The following is a 26,095-nucleotide window of genomic DNA, read 5'->3' as shown; positions in this document are numbered from 1 at the left end:
TAAACGGCCAGTTCAGGTAAAATCAGGATATGCTTTCCGATACAAATGTGTTTTGAGAAGAGACTTGAAAGAAGACACTGACTCAGACAACCTAATTTCTTCGGGCAGGTTGTTCCAGAGCATGGGGGCCCTGATGGTAAAAGCTCTGTCCCCCTTAGTTTTCATCCTGGACTCAGGAACCGACATAAGACCCTTGCCCGAAGATCTCAAACTATGTGAAGGTTCATAAGGTATTACATGGTCTAAAATATAATCTGGAGCCAGGCCATGAAGAGCCTTAAAAGTAATCAACAAGAACTTAAAATCAATCCTAAAACAAACAGGGAGCCAATGTAAAGGGGCTGAAACAGGTGTGATGTGATCGTACCTCTTGGTCCTGGTTACAAGCCTAGCAGCTGAGTTTTGTACAGTCTGCAGTCATGTCAAAGTTTTTGATTAAGACAAGCGAATAGGCTGTTACATTAATCGAGGCGTGAGGAGATAAAAGCATGTGCAGCAGTTTCTGCATCAGCAAGATTTAAAATAGATCGTATATTTGCAATGTTTCTGAGGTGATTAAAAACATGATTGGACAAGATTAGTGATATGTTGCTCAAAACATAAATTGCTCTCAAACAGCACCCTGAGAATTCTTGCAACAGGCTTGATATGTTGTGACTTGTAGCCAGTAGATGGCAGTATTTGTTTAGTGATGTGCTGGGGCCCAATAACAAGGATTTCAGTTTTATTTGAGTTGAGCTGAAGAAAATGTATCGGCATCCAGTTTTTCATGTCAGACAGGCAGTCCTGCAGAGAACTCAGCGTACTAAGGTCAGTGGGCTTGACAGGGAGGTACAACTGCGTGTCATCCGCATAACGGTGAAAAGAAATAACATGTCTGCAGATGACATCACCCAAAGGAAGCATGTATAAGGAAAACAGTATTGGACCCAGAATTGAACCTTGAGGCACACCGTACTTGATATGGGAAAAGGCTGACGTGAAGTTATTAGTGCTGACACAGAATTTCCTATTGGACAGATAAGATGAGAACCAGTCTAGTGCAGTGCCAGATATGCCCACACAGTGCCTCAGTCTATCTAAAAGAATGCCATGATCAATAGTGTGAAAGGCAGCACTTAAGTCCACAAGAATTGAACACATGCCTGTGTCTGCATTCATTAAAAGGTCATTAGTGACTTTGAGAAGAGGTGTCTCAGTGCTGTGGTGCTGACGAAAGCCAGATTGGAACTTTTCAAAGGTATTATTGTTTTCCACAGCAGCAAGAAGCTGCGAGCATTCAGACCAAAAACAGACCCACATTAAAAAATGCAGGTGGTGGTTGTTATTTCAGATAACAGTGAGACGACAAATCGAACTTCTTCAGCTCAGCCGGCTTCAGCGCCCACTTCAGCGTGAACCCAGGCACAGAGTAGACTTAATTATCAGCGTGACCATGTGGGGGCGCTGTCAAGTGAGCTGAAAAATCCACCGCAGAGTCGATGAGTTTACTTGACTCATGTTCAGCCTGGAAGAAGTCCCTTATGGACTGTTTTAGTCTTAATGGCATATTAATATAATCTTATTTGTTTTAATATTTTGATTTCATTTTAATATTTCAATTCTGTTCACTTTGTTGTCTTTTCTACTGAAAATAATCTGCACTTTAAACATCAATTCAGGGCACATATTACCATGACTTAATTAAATGCATTGTTGCATTATCTAAATTCAAATTCAAGCTTGTTGAATTGCAAAGATTATTTTAGTGAGTTTGGCAGCGTTGCAGTCGAGCAACACTGTAAGTTCATCTGTGGAAATATTATTTAGTTTTGGCTTCAGCTGTCGTTGTCACTTTTGTTCACACCACATGTAGTGATGCAGATGAAAAAACACATTAACTTGTGACAAGAGTAGCTCATATCTTTTGTAAGGTGAAGTTTATCAACCTGCTTGCAGTGTCTAATTACTGTAGTTAGTTACCCTGCAGGACAGTTTGATATTCAACGCAAAATCACACATTAGTGGATGAAAATATTAATACAGATATTTAGTAAAAGACAAAAGACCATATACAGTTTAAACTGCCAATGTTCTTTTACCAAAGTGACTTTCTTTCACTTCAAACATATGCTGTTTGTGTCTGAACCATCAAGTTGGGGAAAAAAGTGATAGGAAGTTTGTTGTACAATTTGTATATTTATGTTATGAATATTTAATTATTATATTCCTGTGACGGAAATATTGATCACATAGTATCAAAGGATCAGGAATTTCACCAAAATAAAATAAATTCAGAGTAATACTACAGTAGTATAGTTATACTAAAATAACTTTAAATGCTAACTATATACTAACAGAGTGGATTTATTCAGTGAGGCTTTCAGACCTGGGAACAGTTTTCATTCAGAACTTTTTTCCCCCCAAAGTGCGACTGCTAACCGGCTATCAGTGCAGAAGGAGGCAAATAAATTGCACGACATCACTGCAGGCTTGTAAGTTAGAAGCTTCCATCGACATCGCTTTACAATCACACAGCAGCTGGTAGTCATACTTCGGCAGAAAATAGTTCTCAATGAAAACTGTTGACAGTGAAGTCAATGGATTATCCTGAGTAACTGAGACAGCGTGAACCCCAAATTATAACCCAAATACTTTTGGTAACATAACTTGTGCCATACAAATGATTTACCTTAACCAAAATAACTTATTTTAATAATACTTTCATATCTTTAACCAAAATATTAAGATAATCTTAACTTAAAGAAGAAGTAATAGAAGTAGCTCAAACTTGAAGCTAACGTTGTGACAGCACAGTTATGAATGAGAGGGACGTAACTTCTCACAGGTTGTCACAGGGAAAAAAAATATTTTTTTGTGAATGTTACTCATTCAGACCACTTTGTGTTCACCTGTTGGCCCCTGAGAGAGTAAATGAAGCTACAGCTGATGTAAAGTAACAGTAGAGTACAGAGGAGGTGAAGCGTCTTCGGCGTGGCTGCCGCCCGAGCTCGCTTCTACCCGAGGCACAGAGTAGACGGTGTTATCTGCATCACCACAGGGGGCGCTGTGGAGCGAGGCAGCTGTACGGTTGGAAAAATCCACCTGAGAGTAGGTGAGGTTACTCGAGTCGTCTTCAGTCTGGAAGGAAACAAACAGAGGTCGAGGACGGTTCTAGTCTTAATTTAACAATACTTTAATAAAAACCTGGAATTCCCTTAAAATCTGAAACATAAATTGACGTAAAGTTCGTTTAGGACCACATTTTTGAGGACATGTCCACAATGTTCTCTATTCTGCCACTGCAAAAAATATTTCCTCTGCTGTACAATGAAATAACATTTTCAATTGTCGCAAACAAAGAAGGTAGCTGAAAATTTTAAAAGCTCTTTTTACATCTGCCGTCTCTGGGTGTCGGACTGAGTAAATAAAAAACAAAACTATTGCCATGAAGAGTTATTTCAGTGATGTAGCCTGAAAGGTGTTTTCTGACCACAGCGTTTACTTACTCTCTTCTGAGAACTTGCTGCAGTGGCTAAGCTGTAGTCGTCTGTGGGTTCAACTCCATTTGGTTTGGTGTATTCGGCGTAAGTGTAAAGTGTAGACATTTCTACAGGAGGAGCTCTGCTGTGTCTGTCCTCCTCTCTGATCTCCTCATACACTCGGCTGGGCTGCAGGAAGAGGACGGGGGTTTGGTTTGTATCAGTATCAGCTGGTGTCACAAACATTAATGACGCTGAGACGTCCCAAATTTACTCAAACTCACCTTTGTGACATTAGCATACTCAGATTCTGCAGGAGGTTCTGAAAAACATGCAGATCAGAAGATTAGGTCCACTGTTAAAACATCTGGCTTAGCCAAAGAGACACATACAGCCCTTTTCAACCAGCAACTAAAAGTCCCTTTTCCACATCCCTGTTTGTGTTCCCACCACATCTGAAGAACCATGAAGATTAGGCAAATTAGACCGATGAGAGATTTAAAAACTAAAAATTGAACTGAAAATTTAACTGAATACTGTATATTTACATCCTCATTGAAACAAATACCATCTGGTTTCAGTTTTAGTTTTGGTTCATAACTATCAGCAGTTTTTAGGTAACTAGATAGTTTGCTAATGCTAGTACGCATTAACTAGTGTTGCTGTTCTCGCTCTGCCAGTTTGTGTTGTGACCGAACCTTAAAGGTGTGTTTAGCCCAAATGTGAAACAAATTTCCACTTGGTTTTATTCATGCGAAGTTGGCAGCTGGCAGTTTGTGCAGTCCATGTTTATGTATACTAATAGACAATTGTGCATGTACAGATATTAGCTAGCTAGCTAACATACGGGACTCAAAGATGGCGCCCACTCACTTGAATCAAAATTGCTCGCCGAGCGCTTAATCCAAAATGGTTTTCTGGCTTCCGGGTTTGCGTCCGCGTTGTGCGGCCCACTGCACATGTGCAGTAGTGTCCCTCCCTCTGGCCCCGCCCGCTTGATCTCGTTTGGCCCAAAGACTTTAAACTGGGATCAAGTCATGCACTTTAAAAATCGCTTTTATAGGTTGTGGGAAAGTTTTATTAATACAAAACTTCAATGGATTAAAAATTCATAACACAAAGAGTCATAATTGCTATTGTTTGCAATTCGAGGTGTCCTGTCAACAGTTTTACAGACATCTCTTTTATAATGGCGGCCCATTGGAAAATGACATTTTCTCCAGTAAATAAACTTCACCTTTCAAAGGTAAGGTCCAATGACACATGATGTACCAAAGTTTGTTATTTGTGAGAATATTTGTTTCACCTTTTTTTGTGAGAAATGATAAGTTGTAGATGTCCAGTTGTCTTTGTTATGTGTGTGTGTGTGTGTGTGTGTGTTTCCTGTAGCCTCACCTTTGGGTTTACTGGCCCTCTTCCTGCAGAATATCAGCACAGCCGCTAAAAATACGACGATCATGACGCCAAGAATCAGACCCAAATAGGTCAGCACACCTGTGGCTGTTTGAGCAGTAGAACAAGTTGGTTTTACAACAACACTTCCTGGTTCATTATAGAATATATCTGGGAGCATAACTGGACTCCAGGTACATGTGGGACCTGAGGTGCCATTCACGCAGTGTTGCATCAACTAAATATTCAAGTTATTACATTAATACTTTATAACAGAAAATAATTAAAACCAACATTAAATATAGGTTCTGTACATACAAGCATACACATGCTTGTACTTGCACATGTACACACTTTACGCCAAAACACAAAGGCATATAGTATCTACCTGTATGCAAATATCCTGCATGCACAATTCAAGTGCGTGTTTCTAATAACATTTTAACCATCTTCACCTGCAGCTGGTGGCTGTGTTGTCTTCAGTGTGGAGGCTGATGAAGGTGTGGAGCTTCCTGAACTGGAGCGTAAACTCTGTGTTGTCTTCAGTGTGGAGGCTGACGGGACTGATGTTGAAAAAGGTCGGAGAGTCCAGTTTGGTTTAGAAGTGATCGGAGCTGTGAAACACGAACAGACACAATGAAACAATCAGATCCTGATTGTTCCGATACAAAGACATCCTGATGATCAGATGCTCCTTGCAGACAACTCTGTGCTAACATTTCATTCAAATCTGCAAACAGTCAACGTATCAATGTGTTTTTAATCGTACAGCTAAATGCAGCAGGTAATCAGTGTGTTTGGTGCAACAATATTCAAATCAACTGTAGTGTGTCCATTTGTGTGACAGGTTGAGCTCATCAGATATTTTACAGATGACCTGTTGCTGTTAAAGGAGCATTTATCAGTGTTCACAATGATGAAAATATGCAGCTCTAAATATAATCGTTAGACTAAACTTATTGGGTTATTTGAAACATGAGCAGCTGTCAGTGAACAGTTAATTCAGAGACGCTCAGTAGAAACTCACCATCTGTGACTCTGATCTCAAACTCCTCGGATGAATCTTTAATCCATCTGTCCAAAATGCATCTGTACCTTCCTGAATCTGACTTAGTCAGCTTTGTGATGCTCACAAACAGAACGCTCAGAAGACAATTAATATAGCTCCTTCATATTCAATGCTGTATCTGCCACTCTGAGCTCTGTCACCAGTTGTTTCAACGAGAATGTCTTTTCCTTCACATTCTTCCTTACAGAAGATCTTCCTGCTTCCAGAGAAAGTGAAGGAGCATCCAACTGTGATGTTTCCTCCTTCAGTTCCTGTATGGACGGAGATTTCTGCATTGATGAGACCAGTGTTTCCATCCCGCAGTGCTGTTGAAAAGATGAACAATCAATAGTTACTATCTTAGAGCTGCTCAGCTCAAACTGTCAAACAGCAATTTGATAAAAACTTTGATTCTGTCAACAAAGATTCAGAACATTAAAAAATCTCAAATTTTACAATTAAATTCAGTTTGATGAACTGTAATTAATGTTGATAATTCAAAAAGATTTTGTACAAATTGTAAAAAGGTTAATGAACTGATTGGACTCGACTCATGTAAACTTCCCACTACGGCTTCGTGCAAAGAATGACGTTGATTGAGATTCGGCTCGACTGCCCACCAGGGTTAGCCTGATAATCACACTGAATTGTCATTTTGTTTCCCTTCAGTCATTCAGTCTGACATTGTGTTCATGTTAGCTGATTTCTGCTTGGGAGGGGGGTTGATTTGTTTTGCAACTTGCAGGTGTCTCTGTTACTCTGTAAGAAATGTCATCTTTTGCTAAATCTATGAGTCAGGTTGAAGAAGCAGAAAAGTAAACTGTACTTCCTCAAAAGTCTACAACAAAAAGAAACTAAAACAAGTACAGAAGAACAATACATTGTAGACTCTCAGGCTAAAAGAAAAAGTTTGTGTTTATATTTTAAGGTTTATATTTTGAGAGAACTACTACTTAGGAAGGAAGGAACCACATTTTAAAGCGACTCATGCCAGACTCTGAACATCATGTTTAACCACAGAAACCACATAAACAGAAACGGAGAACAAATGGAACAAAGCTTCCTGACCAACTACAAATAAATACAGAAAAATGACACGATAAAGAGAGAGAACGACAGAAACAGAACGAGAGTGTACTCACTGAGGAAGAAGAAGCCGATCAAAGTGTGACCAACTTTCATGTTGGAGGCTCTGATGGTTTAACGCTGCCTCTCTTTCTTCTTCACTGGCAAACCAGGAACTTCTCACTTCTCCAAATGATGGAGTCCCTCCTCCAAACACATCACACAGTCTGTACTCTCCTCCCCTCTACATTAACGTTGTTTTCATTCCATTATCTGCAAGTTCGTGGATGATTTTACAGTAAAACTAGGCTTGGTTGTTAATTAAAGCAGCATTAATGTTGTATTTTTGGAGATATTACTACAGTATGTCTGCACCTTATTAAGTCATTTTTGTCCATTTTCGATTTCAATATGTCTTTTTTGTTTAAAGAAGGGCACAAATCTGCCAGTTTAAGCTGCTTCTTATACTACTCAACATGTTTCAAGAATTATTTTTCTAAAAAACAAGAGGAGTGTTTGTGCTTCAGTACATTTAAGCTGATTTTTATTTTTATTTTGTACTCAAGAAAACAGAGAATTCATGTAACATAAAGCATGACAGGAGGGTCAACTATTAAACGTTGTTGCATCTTTTTGCGAGCATTCAGACCGAAAACAGACCTGCATTAAAAAATGTGTGTCAAGTTTATTTTCATTAAAAATATGTAAACGACTGCTTCTGTTCTAATTCATTCTTTTACCAAAGTGACTTTCTTTCACTTCAAACAGATGCTGTTTGTGTCTGAACCATCAGGTTGGGGAGTAAAGCGACGGGAAGTTTCTTGTACAATTTGAATATTTATGTTATGAATATTTTGTTATTATATTCCTGTGACGGAAATATTTATCACTTAGTATCAAAGGATCAGGAATTCTAAATTTTGCAGGACGTTCTCATGGTGACTAGATTCGTCACCGATGAATGAGGCATAAATACAGTATCTAACTGCAATAACAAAATATATACATTTCTGCAGATGCAATAAACACAAGGAGCTTACAGAAACTTCTCTTCTTCACTGTTAACATTTTAAAAAACATATATATTTTTCCCAGCAGTTAGTTGCTGTTTGGTTTTACATTTCCAGTCACACTGTAAAACCATTTTAAAACACCTGCTCTGACAACTAGTCACCAGGAACATTTAATGTCAGCTATAACTGACATAGTTTACTGTTAATTTCACCAAAATAAAATACATTCAGAGTTATACTACAGTAGTATAGTTATACTAAAATAACTTTAAATGCTAACTATATACTAATTACTTTAAATACAACTTTAAATTAATGATCAAAAACCCACCTGAGGGTCCTGGAGTCGACCCATGCACAGAGTGGATTTATTCAGTGAAGCTTTCAGACCTGGGAACAGTTTTCATTCAGAACTTTTTCCCCCAAAGTGCGACTGCTAACCGGCTATCAGTGCAGAAGGAGGCAAATAAATTGCACGACATCACTGCAGGCTAGTAAGTTAGAAGCTTCCATCGACATCGCTTTACAATCACACAGCAGCTGGTAGTCATACTTCGGCAGAAAATACTTCTCAATGAAAACTGAAGTCAATGGATTATCCTGAGTAACTGAGACAGCGTGAACCCCAAATTATAACCCAAATACTTTTGGTAACATAACTTGTGCCATAATACTTTCATATCTTTAACCAAAATATTTAAGATAATCTTAACTTAAAGAAGAAGTAATAAAAGTAGCTCTAACTTGAAGCTAACGTTGTGACAGCACAGTTATGAATGAGAGGGACGTAACTTCTCACAGGTTGTCACAGGGAAAAAACTGATTTTTGTGTGAATGTTACTCATTCAGACCACTTTGTGTTCACCTGTTGGCTCCTGAGAGAGTAAATGAAGCTACAGCTGATGTAAAGTAACAGTAGAGTACAGAGGAGGTGAAGCGTCTTCGGCATTGCTGCCGCCCGAGCTCGCTTCTACCCGAGGCACAGAGTAGACGGTGTTATCTGCATCACCACAGGGGGCGCTGTGGAGCGAGGCAGCTGTATGGTTGGAAAAATCCACCTGAGAGTAGATGAGGTTACTCAAGTCGTCTTCAGCCTGGAAGGAAACAAACAGAGGTTTTAGACTTAACATTGAACTGAGTATCTGTATTTCAAAACAACCCAAGTTTATGATCACTAACTGACCTGGTTCCTGTTTCTTAAAGAGGCGGCACATTATTCAGAAACATAAACTGATGAAAGTTTGTTAAAACCACATTTTTGAGGACATGTCCACAATCTTCTCTCTCTTCTGCCACTGCAAAAAAATGTTTCCTCTGCAGTACAATGAAGTCGTTACCTAGTCCTATCTAATGATACCATTTTCTGAACACATTGTTACATTACATTCCTGCCACAATTTTTACTTACTTTCTTCTGAGAACTGGCTGCAGTAGAAAGTTTAAACTGTAGATATTTCTACAGGAGGAGATCTGCTCTGTCTGTCCTCCTCTCTGATCTCCTCAGACACTCTGTTCAGCTGCAGGAAGAGGACAGGGGTTTGGTTTGTATCAGTATCAGCTGGTGTCACAAACATTAATGACGCTGAGACGTCCCAATTTTACTCAAACTCACCTCTGTGACATTAGCATACTCAGATTCTGCAGGAGGTTCTGAAAAACATGCAGATCAGAAGATTAGGTCCACTGTTAAAACATCTGGCTTAGCCAAAGGGACACATACAGCCCTTTTCAACCAGCAACTAAAAGTCCCTTTTCCACATCCCTGTTTGTGTTCCCACCACATCTGAAGAACTAGAAAGTTTAGGCAAACATTTTCCCCAGTAAATAAACTTCACCTTTCAAAGGTAAGGTCCAATTACACATGATGTGTTAACACACCAAAGTGTGTTACTTGTGAGAATATTTGTTTCACCTTCTTTTGTGAGAAATGTTTTCCATGTTTTCGATGTTGCCTTTGTTATGTGTGTGTGTTTCCTGTAGCCTCACCTTTGGGTTTACTGGCCCTCTTCCTGCAGAATATCAGCACAGCCGCTGATGATACGATGATCATGACGACCAGAATCAGACGCACATACAGCTGCACAGCTGTGGCTGTTTGAGCAGTAGAACAAGTTGGTTTTACAACAACACTTCCTGGTTCATTATAGAATATATCTGGGAGCATAACTGGACTCCAGGTACATGTGGGACCTGAGTCCAGGCAGTTTTGTCAAACTAATTGTAACATCAACTGTCACATTGTCCTCGTTCCCGGGCACACCACCAAGTCACTGGTACCGCTACGTGGATGACACCTTTGTGAAGATCAAGAAACAAGACTTGGAAGCGTTCTCAGAGCATATCAATACTGTGGACCCCAACATCAAGTTCACACGAGAGGATGCCAAAGAGAACCGCCTGGCCTTCCTTGATTGTTCTACACTTAGAGGAGAGGACGGAAAGCTCCAGATAGAAGTGTACAGGAAACCAACACATACGGATCAATACTTGCTCTTTGACTCACCCCATCCATTACAGCACAAGGTAGGTGTAATCCGGACATTACAACATAGAGCCCAAGAAGTGCCCACTGGCTCAGAGGGTAAGAAGAAAGAGAAAACGCATGTTCAGAATGCACTCTCAGCCTGTGGTTATCCTACTTGGGCTATCAACAAAGTTAAAAGAGCCAAAAAACAGGACAAAAGGGAAACAGAACCAAGAAGGAACGGTGTCTCCATTCCTTATGTATCTGGACTGTCTGAAAAACTACAAAGGATCTTTAGACAGCACGATGTTCCTGTTTTCTTTAAACCAGGCAACACTTTAAGACAGAAACTCGTTCACACTAAGGACAAGATGCACACACAAAAACAGAGCAATGTAGTTTACTCCATTCAATGCAGTGAGGAAAACTGCAATGAACGGTACATAGGTGAGACTAAACAGCCACTTCACAAAAGACTTTATCAGCACAGACGTCACGCAAACTCAGTATTGCAGAGCGTCGTGCATTTGCATCTAAAAGCTACAAACCACACATTTGAAGACAGTGAGGTGAAGATTCTAAGTAGAGAGAAGAGTTGGTTTGAAAGGGGTGTCAAAGAAGCCATTTTGTGAAAAAAGAAAACCCCTCTTTGAACAGAAATGGTGGTCTGAGATTCAATCTGCCCAAAGTCTGCCACAGTGTATTAGTACCTTGGTCACGCCAATCACATGCTAATCAGGTACTTAACAGTGATGAGGGAGGTGCAGCCAGAAAACAATAGGCCTGATTACTGATTACTGGGCCATCTTGGAAACAATTAGGTCAGTTTCAGGTGAAACTAGCTATTAACAGATACTCAGGCAGATTCCCTCCTGAGGGCGGGGCTTAAGTAACACAGAGTAGCTTAAATTTCTGAGTTCCCAGTCCATTTTTCACAATTGAGAATGACTCCCGGATGGGAGCCCCAACATCTTGATTCTGAAAACAGTGTCCAGATGACTACGACCGAAACCTTTTCTACGATAGAACATTCCTGGACGAATGAGGGACTACACCGTCTTTGTAACTGTTGGTTTTTCTCATTGAAACATGCCAAAACATATATTGAAACATACTAAAAACGGAGCAAAAACCAACGATGGGCACTTAACTTCAAGACAGATGAGTTAGAGGTGTTGGTAACATCTGTAGAGAAATCTAAAGATGGTGTTTTAGTGAAATTTACAACAGCGTAGATTTACAACTCCGTAGATAAAAGAAAGACTGGGATATGCCATAACACAAGCCTCTCAGAGAATAAGTTCCGCCTGTTGACATTTGGTTAGTTGTGAAAAAGCAATAATAGAGCAGCTAAATGGATTAAACAAGTTAACTAACACTACCTGGTGGAAAAGTGAAAGTTAGGACAGCTTAACAGTTATCCTAAAGTTAGGAGAGTTTGTTTAAGATTTTGGGAAGTCAGGATGCTTGTGTAATACACTTAATCTTAAATTAGGATAGGAATATTAACTTAAGAATTGTTCATCTCTAACAGGATTTTTCCAAAATCAGGTCCTAACCCTAATTACCATGGTTACCAAACAGGTTACCCCGTGTGACAGTTACATTTACTCAGACTACAATTTTAACTGACCTACTTTTTACTTTTATCTAAATACATGTTTACACAAGTACTTTTCCTTGAGTATAATATTTTGGTACTCTTTCCGTCTCTGCAGGTAGATACTGTCTGTGTTTAAGTATTTGTGTTTTGGCGTAAAGTCCGTACATGCACGTGTATGCTTGTATGTATAGAAGTTATATTCATACTCAGTTTAAAAAAGTTTTGGTTATAAAGTATTGACTTAATAACTTAAATATTTAGTTGATGTTACAATTAGTTTGACAAAACTGCCTGGACTCAGGTCCCACATGTACCTGGAGTCAGTTATGCTCCCAGATATATTCTATAATGAACCAGGAAGTGTTGTTGTAAAACCAACTTGTTCTACTGCTCAAACAGCCACAGGTGTGCTGCCCTATTTGGGTCTGATTCTTGGCGTCATGATTGTCGTATTTTTAGCGGCTGTGCTGATATTCTGCAGGAAGAGGGCCAGTAAACCCAAAGGTGAGGCTACAGGAAACACACACACATAACAAAGGCAACATGGCAAACATGGAAAACATTTCTCACATAAAAAAAGGTGAAACAAATATTCTCACAAGGTGAAACAAATATTCTCACAAGTAACACACTTTGGTGTGTAATTGGACCTTACCTTTGAAAAGTGAAGTTTATTTACTGGGGAAAATGTTTGCCTAAACTTTCTAGTTCTTCAGATGTGGTGGGAACACAAACAGGGATGCACAAAAGGGACTTTTAGTTCCTAGTTTAGTTCCTGTTAGTCACTGGAACGCTTTGGTCGAAAAGGACTCTTTGACTAAACCAGATGTTTTAACAGTATAAAATAAAAGAAAAAAAAGTAATGTAGTTAATAAAAGTATAATAAAAGTAGTATAGTTATACTAAAATAATTTTAAATGCTAACTATATACTAACTACTTTAAATAAAACTTGACTAAAATTGTCTTTCTCCAAAAATGTACGAGACATCGTGTCGAGTAGCACATTACTTTTTCTTTTCGTTCTGAAATGTTCCAGCTTTCAGTCCGTCTCGTTTTTGTGTCACTGGTCAGTTTCACGTCACCTGATATCCGACAAAGATTAGAGAGACTGTTCGCTCACATCCCAGGGCCGAACTTCCCTTTGCATCACGCCAATTTACAATTAAACAGCAGCTGGTAGTCATTCATTATTATTATTTTTGTTATTATTATTATTATTACAACAACAAAAGCCTTTACATAAATAGGGAGGGTCATTGAGAGCAAGCTCTCTTTTACAAGAACGCCCTGATAACAGAAATAAAACAATAAAAGCACATGAAAGTTACAGTATACATCAACAAATTATACAACCAGCAGGCCAAGGACATCAACATGAGGGCAAACATCAATTCAAAGAAAGCACATGCATTTACACTGCTCTAAATCAGTCAAAGGCGATTCCAATTGATTAAAACCTGCAGATTGTTCCACTTGTGTGGGGCATAGTATTTAAGAGCCAGTTTCCCAGTCTCAGTACTAACATGATGATTTTTTAGGATAAAGTAGTCTTGGGTCCTGGAGCAGTGTGAAGATGATCTATAGTTAAAAAGACATGTGAGATACCCAGGAAGTTTGCCAAGAAGTGCTTTGTGAACCCAATCCATGCCATACTTCGGTAGGAAATAGTTCTCAATGAAAACTGTTGACAGTGAAGTCTGTGAAAAACCCCAAATTAAAACCCAAATACTTTACAGTAACTTATAACTTACAAATGATTTGCCTTAACCAAAATAACTTTAATAATACTTTCATATCTTTAACCAAAATATTTATGATAATCTTAACTTAAAAACTGATTTTTGTGTGAATGTTACTCATTCAGACCACTTTGTGTTCACCTGTTGGCTCCTGAGAGAGTAAATGAAGCTACAGCTGATGTAAAGTAACAGTAGAGTACAGAGGAGGTGAAGCGTCTTCGGCGTGGCTGCCGCCCGAGCTCGCTTCTACCCGAGGCACAGAGTAGACGGTGTTATCTGCATCACCACAGGGGGCGCTGTGGAGCGAGGCAGCTGTACGGTTGGAAAAATCCACCTGAGAGTAGGTGAGGTTACTCGAGTCGTCTTCAGTCTGGAAGGAAACAAACAGAGGTCGAGAACGGTTCTAGTCTTAATTTAACAATACTTTAATAAAAACCTGGAATTCCTTTAAAATCTGAAACATAAATTGACGTAAAGTTCGTTTAGGACCACATTTTTGAGGACATGTCCACAATGTTCTCTATTCTGCCACTGCAAAAAATATTTCCTCTGCTGTACAATGAAATAACATTTTCAATTGTCGCAAACAAAAAAGGCAACTGAATATTTTAAAAGCTCTTTTTACATCTGCCGTCTCTGGGTGTCGGACTGAGTAAATAAAAATCAAAACTATTGCCATGAAGAGTTATTTTAGTGGATGTAGCCTGAAAGGTGTTTTCTGACCACAGCGTTTACTTACTCTCTTCTGAGAACTTGCTGCAGTGGCTAAGCTGTAGTCGTCTGTGGGTTCAACTCCATTTGGTTTGGTGTATTTGGCGTAAGTGTAAAGTGTAGATATTTCTACAGGAGGAGCTCTGCTCTGTCTGTCCTCCTCTCTGATCTCCTCATACACTCGGCTGGGCTGCAGGAAGAGGACGGGGGTTTGGTTTGTATCAGTATCAGCTGGTGTCACAAACATTAATGACGCTGAGACGTCCCAAATTTACTCAAACTCACCTTTGTGACGTTAGCATACTCAGATTCTGCAGGAGGTTCTGAAAAACATGCAGATCAGAAGATTAGGTCCACTGTTAAAACATCTGGCTTAGCCAAAGAGACACATACAGCCCTTTTCAACCAGCAACTAAAAGTCCCTTTTCCACATCCCTGTTTGTGTTCCCACCACATCTGAAGAACCATGAAGATTAGGCAAATTAGACCGATGAGAGATTTAAAAACTAAAAATTTCACTGAAAATTGAACTGAATACTGTATATTTACATCCTCATTGAAACAAATACCATCTGGTTTCAGTTTTAGTTTTGGTTCATAACTATCAGCAGTTTTTAGTTAACTAGATAGTTTGCTAACGCTAGTACGCATTAACTAGTGTTGCTGTTCTCGCTCTGCCAGTTTGTGTTGTGACCGAACCTTAAAGGTGTGTTTAGCGCAAATGTGAAACAAATTTCCACCTGGTTTTATTCATGCGAAGTTGGCAGCTGGCAGTTTGTGCAGTCCATGTTTATGTATACTAATAGTCAATTGTGCATGTACAGATATTAGCTAGCTAGCTAACATACCGGACTCAAAGATGGCGCCCACTCACTTGAATCAAAATTGCTCGCCGAGCGCATAATCCAAAATGGTTTTCTGGCTTCCGGGTTTGCGTCCGCGTTGTGCGTGCCCACTGCACATGTGCAGTAGTGTCCCTCCCTCTGGCCCCGCCCGCTTGATCCGTTTGGCCCAAAGACTTTAAACTGGGATAAAGTCATGCACTTTAAAAACGCTTTTATAGGTTGTGGGAAAGTTTTATTAATACAAAACTTCCATGGATTAAAAATTCATAACACAAAGAGTCATAATTGCCTTTGTTTGCAGTTCGAGGTGTCCTGTCAATAGTTTTACACACGTCTCTTTTATAATAGCGGTCCAGAGGAAAATTACATTTTCTCCAGTAAATAAACTTCACATTTCAAAGGTAAGGTCCAATGACACATGATGTACCAAAGTTTGTTATTTGTAAGAATATTTGTTTCACCTTTTTTTTGTGAGGAATGATAAGTTGTAGATGTCCAGTTGCCTTTGTTATGTGTGTGTGTGTGTGTGTGTGTGTGTTTCCTGTAGCCTCACCTTTGGGTTTACTGGCCCTCTTCCTGCAGAATATCAGCACAGCCGCTAAAAATACGACGATCATGACGGCAAGAATCAGACCCAAATAGGGCAGCACAGCTGTGGCTGTTTGAGCAGTAGAACAAGTTGGTTTTACAACGACACTTCCTGGTTCGTTATAGAATATATCTGGGAGCATAACTGGACTCCAGGTACATGTGGGACCTGAGGTGCCATTCACGCAGTGTTGCATCAACTAAATATTCAAGTTATTACATTAATATTTTATAATAGAAAATAATTAAAACCAACAATAAATATAAGTTCTGTACATACAAGCATACACATGCTTGTACTTGCACACATGTATGTACACACTTTACGCCAAAACACAAAGGCATATAGTATCTACCTGTATGCAAATATCCTGCATGCACAATTCAAGTGCGTGTTTCTAATAACAATTTAACCATCTTCACCTGCAGCTGGTGGCTGTGTTGTCTTCAGTGTGGAGGCTGATGAAGGTGTGGAGCTTCCTGAACTGGAGCGTAAACTCTGTGTTGTCTTCAGTGTGGAGGCTGACGGGACTGATGTTGAAAAAGGTCGGAGAGTCCAGTTTGGTTTAGAAGTGATCGGAGCTGTGAAACACGAACAAACACAATGAAACAATCAGATCCTGATTGTTCCGATACAAAGAAATCCTGATGATCAGATGCTCCTTGCAGAGAACTCTGTGCTAACATTTCATTCAAAACTGCAAACAGTCAACGTATCAATGTGTTTTTAATCGTACAGCTAAATGCAGCAGGTAATCAGTGTGTTTGGTGCAACAATATTCAAATCAACTGTAGTGTGTCCATTTGTGTGACAGTTTGAGCTCATCAGATATTTTACAGATGACCTGTTGCTGTTAAAGGAGCATTTATCAGTGTTCACAATGATGAAAATATGCAGCTCTAAATATAATCGTTAGACTAAACTTATTGGGTTATTTGAAACATGAGCAGCTGTCAGTGAACAGTTAATTCAGAGACGCTCAGTAGAAACTCACCATCTGTGACTCTGATCTCAAACTCCTCGGATGAATCTTTAATCCATCTGTCCAAAATGCATCTGTACCTTCCTGAATCTGACTTAGTCAGCTTTGTGATGCTCACAAACATACGCTCAGAAGACAATATAGCTCCTTCATATTCAATGCTGTATCTGCCACTCTGAGCTCTGTCACCAGTTGTTTCAACGAGAATGTCTTTTCCTTCACATTCTTCCTTACAGAAGATCTTCCTGCTTCCAGAGAAAGTGAAGGAGCATCCAACTGTGATGTTTCCTCCTTCAGTTCCTGTATGGACGGGGATTTCTGCATTGATGAGACCAGTGTTTCCATCCCGCAGTGCTGTTGAAAAGATGAACAATCAATAGTTACTATCTTAGAGCTGCTCAGCTCAAACAGTCAAACAGCAATTTGATAAAAACTTTGATTCTGTCAACAAAGATTCAGAACATTAAAAAATCTCAAATTTTACAATTAAATTCAGTTTGATGAACTGTAATTAATGTTGATAATTCAAAAAGATTTTGTACAAATTGTAAAAAGGTTAATGAACTGATTGGACTCGACGCATGTAAACTTCCCACTACGGCTTCGTGCAAAGAATGACATTGATTGAGATTCGGCTCGACTGCCCACCAGGGTTAGCCTGATAATCACACTGAATTGTCCTTTTGTTTCCCTTCAGTCATTCAGTCTGACATTGTGTTCATGTCAGCTGATTTCTGCTTGGGAGGGGGGTTGATTTGTTTTGTGCTAACCAATCAGCATCGAGTAACGTATCTGTCCTGCTGACGAAGAGAAAACCTATGAACTTAAAAAATATTCTATTTTATATAGTACTACATTTTTGTTTGTGTCTTTCGTGTGTTTGTTCAGTTTCCCCATTTCTCATGCTAGAATGACATTGTCGTTTGCCTCTTTGAAGGTGAAATGAGGTTTTGGGGGTGTTGCTTCACATATCCACAGCTGTCAGTTTGTCAACAGCGGTTTACTGCTGCACTGCTTCCTCTGGAGCTGGTTGAAATAAAATTATTAAAAATAATTGCTTTCTCTCAGTGGTTTACCAACCTGCAAGATAACTAAAGCAAGAGACTCCGCATAGCTCTGAAAATGACGCTAACATTTGGTTTGGTTGCAACTTGCAGGTTTCTCTGTTGCTCTGTAAGAAATGTCATCTTTTGCTGAATCTATGAGTCAGGTTGAAGAAGCAGAAAAGTAAACTGTACTTCCTCAAAAGTCTACAACAAAAAGAAACAAGTACAGAAGAACAATACATTGTAGACTGTCGGGCTAAAACAAAAAGTTTGTGTTTATATTTTGAGAGAACTACTACTTAGGAAGGAAGGAACCACATTTTAAAGCGACTCATGCCAGACTCTGAACATCATGTTTAACCACAGAAACCACATGTTAAACAGAAGCTGAGAACAAATGGAGCAAAGCTTCCTGACCAACTACAAATAAATACAGAAAAACGACACGATAAAGAGAGAGAACGACAGAAACAGAACGAGAGTGTACTCACTGAGGAAGAAGAAGCAGATCAAAGTGTGACCAACTTTCATGTCGGAGGCTCTGATGGTTTCACTGGCAAACCAGGAACTTCTCACTTCTCCAAATGATGGAGTCCCTCCTCCAAACACATCACACACTCTGTACTCTCCTCCCCTCTACATTAACGTTGTTTTCATTCCTTTATCTGCAAGTTCGTGGATGATTTTACAGTAAAACTAGGCTTGGTTGTTACTTAAAGCGGCATTAATGTTGTATTTTTGGAGATATTACTACAGTATGTCTGCACCTTATTAAGTCATTTTTGTCCATTTTTGAGTCCAATATGTCTTTTTTGTTTAAAGAAGGGCACAAATCTGCCAGTTTAAGCAGCTTCTTATACTACTCAACATGTTTCAAGAATTATTTTCTGAAAACAAAAGGAGTGTTTGTGCTTCAGTACATTTAAGCTGATTTTTATTTTTATTTTGTACTCAAGAAAACAGAGAATTCGTGTAACATAAAGCATGACAGGAGGGTCAACTATTAAACGTTGTTGCATCTTTTTGCGAGCATTCAGACCAAAAACAGACCTGCATTAAAAAATGTGTGTCAAGTTTATTTTCATTAAAAATATGTAAACGACTGCTTCTGTTCTAATTCATTCTTTTACCAAAGTGACTTTCTTTCACTTCAAACAGATGCTGTTTGTGTCTGAACCATCAGGTTGGGGAGTAAAGCGATGGGAAGTTTCTTGTACAATGTGAATATTTATGTTATGAATATTTTGTTATTATATTCCTGTGACGGAAATATTTATCACTTAGTATCAAAGGATCAGGAATTAAAAAATTTGCAGGACGTTCTCATGGTGACTAGATTCGTCACCGATGAATGAGGCATAAATACAGTATCTAACTGCAATAACAAAACATATACATTTCTGCAGATGCAATAAACACAAGGAGCTTACAGAAACTTCTCTTCTTCACTGTTAACATTTTAAAAACATATTTTTCCCAGCAGTTAGTTGCTGTTTGGTGTTACATTTCCAGTCACACTGTAAAACCAATTTAAAACACCTGCTCTGACAATTAGTCACCAGGAACATTTAATGTCAGCTATAACTGACATAGTTTACTGTTAATTTCACCAAAATAAAATAAATTCAGAGTTATACTACAATAGTATAGTTATACTAAAATAACTTTAAATGCTGTCTATATACTAACTACTTTAAATACAACTTTAAATTAATGATCAAAAACCCACCTGAGGGTCCTGGAGTCGACCCATGCACAGAGTGGATTTATTCAGTGAAGCTTTCAGACCTGGGAACAGTTTTCATGCAGAACTTTTTTTCCCCCCAAAGTGCGACTGCTAACCGGCTATCAGTGCAGAAGGAGGCAAATAAATTGTACGACATCACTGCAGGCTTGTAAGTTAGAAGCTTCCATCGACATCGCTTTACAATCACACAGCAGCTGGTAGTCATACTTCGGTAGAAAATACTTCTCATAACTGTTGACAGTGAAGTCAATGGATTATCCTGAGTAACTGAGACAGCGTGAACCCCAAATTATAACCCAAATACTTTTGGTAACATAACTTGTGCCATAATACTTTCATATCTTTAACCAAAATATTTAAGATAATCTTAACTTAAAGAAGAAGTAATAAAAGTAGCTCTAACTTGAAGCTAACGTTGTGACAGCACAGTTATGAATGAGAGGGACGTAACTTCTCACAGGTTGTCACAGGAAAAAACTGTTTTTTGTGTGAATGTTACTCATTCAGACCACTTTGTGTTCACCTGTTGGCTCCTGAGAGAGTAAATGAAGCTACAGCTGATGTAAAGTAACAGTAGAGTACAGAGGAGGTGAAGCATCTTCGGCGTGGCTGCCGCCCGAGCTCGCTTCTACCCGAGGCACAGAGTAGACGGTGTTATCTGCATCACCACAGGGGGCGCTGTGGAGCGAGGCAGCTGTACGGTTGGAAAAATCCACCTGAGAAGAGGTGAGGTTACTCGAGTCGTCTTCAGTCTGGAAGAAGACAAACAGAGGTTTTAGACTTCACACTGAACTGAGTGTCTGTATTTCAGTTCAGCACCTTTTCCTCCCTCTCTGACCACACTTCAACATTCGGTCTGAGGACTTCCTCCTCAAAACAACCCAAGTTTATGATCACTAACTGACCTGGTTCCTGTTTCTTAAAAAGGCGGCACATTATTCAGAAACATAAACTGATGAAAGTTTGTTTAAGACCACATTTTTGAGGACATGTCCACAATCTTCTCTTTCTTCTGCCACTGCAAAAAATGTTTCCTCTGCAGTACAATGAAGTCGTTACCTAGCCCTATCTAATGATACCATTTTCTGAACCCACATTAAATTCCTGCCACAGTTTTTACTTACTTTCTTCTGAGAACTTGCTGCAGTGGCTAAGCTGTAGTCGTCTGTGGGTTCAACTCCATTTGGTTTGGTGTATTTGGCGTAAGTGTAAAGTGTAGATATTTCTACAGGAGGAGCTCTGCTCTGTCTGTCCTCCTCTCTGATCTCCTCATACACTCGGTTGGGCTGCAGGAAGAGGACGGGGGTTTGGTTTGTATCAGTATCAGCTGGTGTCACAAACATTAATGACGCTGAGACGTCCCAATTTTACTCAAACTCACCTTTGTGACGGTAGCATACTCAGATTCTGCAGGAGGTTCTGAAAAACATGCAGATCAGAAGATTAGGTCCACTGTTAAAGCATCTGGCTTAGCCAAAGAGACACATACAGCCCTTTTCAACCAGCAACTAAAAGTCCCTTTTCCACATCCCTGTTTGTGTTCCCACCACATCTGAAGAACCATGAAGATTAGGCAAATTAGACCGATGAGAGATTTAAAAACTAAAAATTGAACTGAAAATTGAACTGAATACTGTATATTTACATCCTCATTGAAACAAATACCATCTGGTTTCAGTTTTAGTTTTGGTTCATAACTATCAGCAGTTTTTAGTTAACTAGATAGTTTGCTAACGCTAGTACGCATTAACTAGTGTTGCTGTTCTCGCTCTGCCAGTTTGTGTTGTGACCGAACCTTAAAGGTGTGTTTAGCGCAAATGTGAAACAAATTTCCACCTGGTTTTATTCATGCGAAGTTGGCAGCTGGCAGTTTGTGCAGTCCATGTTTATGTATACTAATAGTCAATTGTGCATGTACAGATATTAGCTAGCTAGCTAACATACGGGACTCAAAGATGGCGCCCACTCACTTGAATCAAAATTGCTCGCCGAGCGCTTAATCCAAAATGGTTTTCTGGCTTCCGGGTTTGCGTCCGCGTTGTGCGGCCCACTGCACATGTGCAGTAGTGTTCCTCCCTCTGGCCCCGCCCGCTTGATCCCGTTTGGCCCAAAGACTTTAAACTGGGATAAAGTCATGCACTTTAAAAAACGCTTTTATAGGTTGTGGGAAAGTTTTATTAATACAAAACTTCCATGGATTAAAAATTCATAACACAAAGAGTCATAATTGCCTTTGTTTGCAGTTCGAGGTGTCCTGTCAATAGTTTTACACACGTCTCTTTTATAATAGCGGTCCAGAGGAAAATTACATTTTCTCCAGTAAATAAACTTCACATTTCAAAGGTAAGGTCCAATGACACATGATGTACCAAAGTTTGTTATTTGTAAGAATATTTGTTTCACCTTTTTTTTGTGAGGAATGATAAGTTGTAGATGTCCAGTTGCCTTTGTTATGTGTGTGTGTGTGTGTGTGTGTGTTTCCTGTAGCCTCACCTTTGGGTTTACTGGCCCTCTTCCTGCAGAATATCAGCACAGCCGCTAAAAATACGACGATCATGACGCCAAGAATCAGACCCAAATAGGTCAGCACAGCTGTGGCTGTTTGAGCAGTAGAACAAGTTGGTTTTACAACGACACTTCCTGGTTCGTTATAGAATATATCTGGGAGCATAACTGGACTCCAGGTACATGTGGGACCTGAGGTGCCATTCACGCAGTGTTGCATCAACTAAATATTCAAGTTATTACATTAATACTTTATAATAGAAAATAATTAAAACCAACAATAAATATAAGTTCTGTACATACAAGCATACACATGCTTGTACTTGCACATGTACACACTTTACGCCAAAACACAAAGGCATATAGTATCTACCTGTATGCAAATATCCTGCATGCACAATTCAAGTGCGTGTTTCTAATAACAATTTAACCATCTTCACCTGCAGCTGTTGGCTGTGTTGTCTTCAGTGTGGAGGCTGATGAAGGTGTGGAGCTTCCTGAACCGGAGCGTAAACTCTGTGTTGTCTTCAGTGTGGAGGCTGACGGGACTGATGTTGAAAAAGGTCGGAGAGTCCAGTTTGGTTTAGAAGTGATCGGAGCTGTGAAACACGAACAAACACAATGAAACAATCAGATCCTGATTGTTCCGATACAAAGACATCCTGATGATCAGATGCTCCTTGCAGAGAACTCTGTGCTAACATTTCATTCAAAACTGCAAACAGTCAACGTATCAATGTGTTTTTAATCGTACAGCTAAATGCAGCAGGTAATCAGTGTGTTTGGTGCAACAATATTCAAATCAACTGTAGTGTGTCCATTTGTGTGACAGTTTGAGCTCATCAGATATTTTACAGATGACCTGTTGCTGTTAAAGGAGCATTTATCAGTGTTCACAATGATGAAAATATGCAGCTCTAAATATAATCGTTAGACTAAACTTATTGGGTTATTTGAAACATGAGCAGCTGTCAGTGAACAGTTAATTCAGAGACGCTCAGTAGAAACTCACCATCTGTGACTCTGATCTCAAACTCCTCGGATGAATCTTTAATCCATCTGTCCAAAATGCATCTGTACCTTCCTGAATCTGACTTAGTCAGCTTTGTGATGCTCACAAACATACGCTCAGAAGACAATATAGCTCCTTCATATTCAATGCTGTATCTGCCACTCTGAGCTCTGTCACCAGTTGTTTCAACGAGAATGTCTTTTCCTTCACATTCTTCCTTACAGAAGATCTTCCTGCTTCCAGAGAGAAAGAAGGAGCATCCAACTGTGATGTTTCCTCCTTCAGTTCCTGTATGGACGGGGATTTCTGCATTGATGAGACCAGTGTTTCCATCCCGCAGTGCTGTTGAAAAGATGAACAATCAATAGTTACTATCTTAGAGCTGCTCAGCTCAAACAGTCAAACAGCAATTTGATAAAAACTTTGATTCTGTCAACAAAGATTCAGAACATTAAAAATCTCAAATTTTACAATTAAATTCAGTTTGATGAACTGTAATTAATGTTGATAATTCAAAAGATTTTGTACAAATTGTAAAAGGTTAATGAACTGATTGGACTCGACGCATGTAAACTTCCCACTACGGCTTCCGTGCAAAGAATGACATTGATTGAGATTCGGCTCGACTGCCCACCAGGGTTAGCCTGATAATCACACTGAATTGTCCTTTTGTTTCCCTTCAGTCATTCAGTCTGACATTGTGTTCATGTCAGCTGATTTCTGCTTGGGAGGGGGTTGATTTGTTTTGTGCTAACCAATCAGCATCGAGTAACGTATCTGTCCTGCTGTGAAGAGAAAACCTATGAACTTAAAAAATATTCTATTTTATATAGTACTACATTTTTGTTTGTGTCTTTCGTGTGTTTGTTCAGTTTCCCCATTTCTCATGCTAGAATGACATTGTCGTTTGCCTCTTTGAAGGTGAAATGAGGTTTTGGGGTGTTGCTTCACATATCCACAGCTGTCAGTTTGTCAACAGCGGTTTACTGCTGCACTGCTTCCTCTGGAGCTGGTTGAAATAAAATTATTAAAAATAATTGCTTTCTCTCAGTGGTTTACCAACCTGCAAGATAACTAAAGCAAGAGACTCCGCATAGCTCTGAAAATGACACTAACATTTGGTTTGGTTGCAACTTGCAGGTTTCTCTGTTGCTCTGTAAGAAATGTCATCTTTTGCTGAATCTATGAGTCAGGTTGAAGAAGCAGAAAAGTAAACTGTACTTCCTCAAAAGTCTACAACAAAAAGAAACAAGTACAGAAGAACAATACATTGTAGACTGTCGGGCTAAAACAAAAAGTTTGTGTTTATATTTTGAGAGAACTACTACTTAGGAAGGAAGGAACCACATTTTAAAGCGACTCATGCCAGACTCTGAACATCATGTTTAACCACGGAAACCACATGTTAAACAGAAGCTGAGAACAAATGGAGCAAAGCTTCCTGACCAACTACAAATAAATACAGAAAAACGACACGATAAAGAGAGAGAACGACAGAAACAGAACGAGAGTGTACTCACTGAGGAAGAAGAAGCAGATCAAAGTGTGACCAACTTTCATGTCGGAGGCTCTGATGGTTTAACGCTGCCTCTCTTTCTTCTTCACTGGCAAACCAGGAACTTCTCACTTCTCCAAATGATGGAGTCCCTCCTCCAAACACATCACACACTCTGTACTCTCCTCCCCTCTACATTAACGTTGTTTTCATTCCTTTATCTGCAAGTTCGTGGATGATTTTACAGTAAAACTAGGCTTGGTTGTTACTTAAAGCGGCATTAATGTTGTATTTTTGGAGATATTACTACAGTATGTCTGCACCTTATTAAGTCATTTTTGTCCATTTTTGAGTCCAATATGTCTTTTTTGTTTAAAGAAGGGCACAAATCTGCCAGTTTAAGCAGCTTCTTATACTACTCAACATGTTTCAAGAATTATTTTCTGAAAACAAAAGGAGTGTTTGTGCTTCAGTACATTTAAGCTGATTTTTATTTTTATTTTGTACTCAAGAAAACAGAGAATTCGTGTAACATAAAGCATGACAGGAGGGTCAACTATTAAACGTTGTTGCATCTTTTTGCGAGCATTCAGACCAAAAACAGACCTGCATTAAAAAATGTGTGTCAAGTTTATTTTCATTAAAAATATGTAAACGACTGCTTCTGTTCTAATTCATTCTTTTACCAAAGTGACTTTCTTTCACTTCAAACAGATGCTGTTTGTGTCTGAACCATCAGGTTGGGGAGTAAAGCGATGGGAAGTTTCTTGTACAATGTGAATATTTATGTTATGAATATTTTGTTATTATATTCCTGTGACGGAAATATTTATCACTTAGTATCAAAGGATCAGGAATTAAAAAATTTGCAGGACGTTCTCATGGTGACTAGATTCGTCACCGATGAATGAGGCATAAATACAGTATCTAACTGCAATAACAAAATATATACATTTCTGCAGATGCAATAAACACAAGGAGCTTACAGAAACTTCTCTTCTTCACTGTTAACATTTTAAAAAACATATTTTTTCCCAGCAGTTAGTTGCTGTTTGGTGTTACATTTCCAGTCACACTGTAAAACCAATTTAAAACACCTGCTCTGACAACTAGTCACCAGGAACATTTAATGTCAGCTATAACTGACATAGTTTACTGTTAATTTCACCAAAATAAAATAAATTCAGAGTTATACTACAATAGTATAGTTATACTAAAATAACTTTAAATGCTGTCTATATACTAACTACTTTAAATACAACTTTAAATTAATGATCAAAAACCCACCTGAGGGTCCTGGAGTCGACCCATGCACAGAGTGGATTTATTCAGTGAAGCTTTCAGACCTGGGAACAGTTTTCATGCAGAACTTTTTC

At 39.1% G+C, this 26,095-nt stretch overlaps 2 protein-coding genes across 5 annotated transcripts; both read right to left on the bottom strand.

Moving 5' to 3' along the window:
* Nucleotides 1-13,235: 13,235 nt before the first annotated feature.
* Nucleotides 13,236-18,584, bottom strand: LOC122882585. Its single transcript, XM_044210102.1, has 7 exons — nucleotides 18,452-18,584; nucleotides 16,927-17,268; nucleotides 16,355-16,513; nucleotides 15,897-16,001; nucleotides 14,784-14,821; nucleotides 14,527-14,688; nucleotides 13,236-14,157 (listed from the first exon to the last, which is right to left on the bottom strand). The coding sequence occupies exons 1-7, from the start codon at nucleotides 18,489-18,491 to the stop codon at nucleotides 13,957-13,959; spliced, it is 1,047 nt and encodes a 348-aa protein (XP_044066037.1). The 5' UTR covers nucleotides 18,492-18,584; the 3' UTR covers nucleotides 13,236-13,956.
* Nucleotides 18,585-18,877: 293 nt separating this feature from the next.
* LOC122882584 lies at nucleotides 18,878-26,093 on the bottom strand. Of its 4 annotated transcripts, XR_006379401.1 has the most exons (8): nucleotides 24,745-26,093; nucleotides 23,225-23,566; nucleotides 22,653-22,811; nucleotides 22,201-22,305; nucleotides 21,678-21,805; nucleotides 21,089-21,126; nucleotides 20,832-20,993; nucleotides 20,319-20,459 (listed from the first exon to the last, which is right to left on the bottom strand). XR_006379401.1 is itself a non-coding variant. In XM_044210098.1 (7 exons), exons 1-7 carry the CDS (start codon nucleotides 24,782-24,784, stop codon nucleotides 20,259-20,261), a joined length of 1,047 nt encoding a protein of 348 aa, XP_044066033.1. In that variant the 5' UTR covers nucleotides 24,785-26,093; the 3' UTR covers nucleotides 18,878-20,258. The 4 variants fall into 4 exon arrangements, 3 of the variants coding, with proteins under 3 accessions (XP_044066033.1, XP_044066034.1, XP_044066035.1); XM_044210098.1 differs by lacking the exon at nucleotides 21,678-21,805 and having other exon boundaries at nucleotides 18,878-20,459; XM_044210099.1 differs by lacking the exon at nucleotides 21,678-21,805 and having other exon boundaries at nucleotides 18,878-20,459; nucleotides 22,201-22,245.
* Nucleotides 26,094-26,095: the final 2 nt, after the last annotated feature.

The sequence above is a fragment of the Siniperca chuatsi genome, linkage group LG10 (assembly GCF_020085105.1).
Source record: "Siniperca chuatsi isolate FFG_IHB_CAS linkage group LG10, ASM2008510v1, whole genome shotgun sequence".
Classification (NCBI taxonomy): Eukaryota; Metazoa; Chordata; class Actinopteri; order Centrarchiformes; family Sinipercidae; genus Siniperca; species Siniperca chuatsi.
Note: the sequence above shows the minus strand (reverse complement) of the source record. Positions and strands in the feature narration are given on the sequence as shown.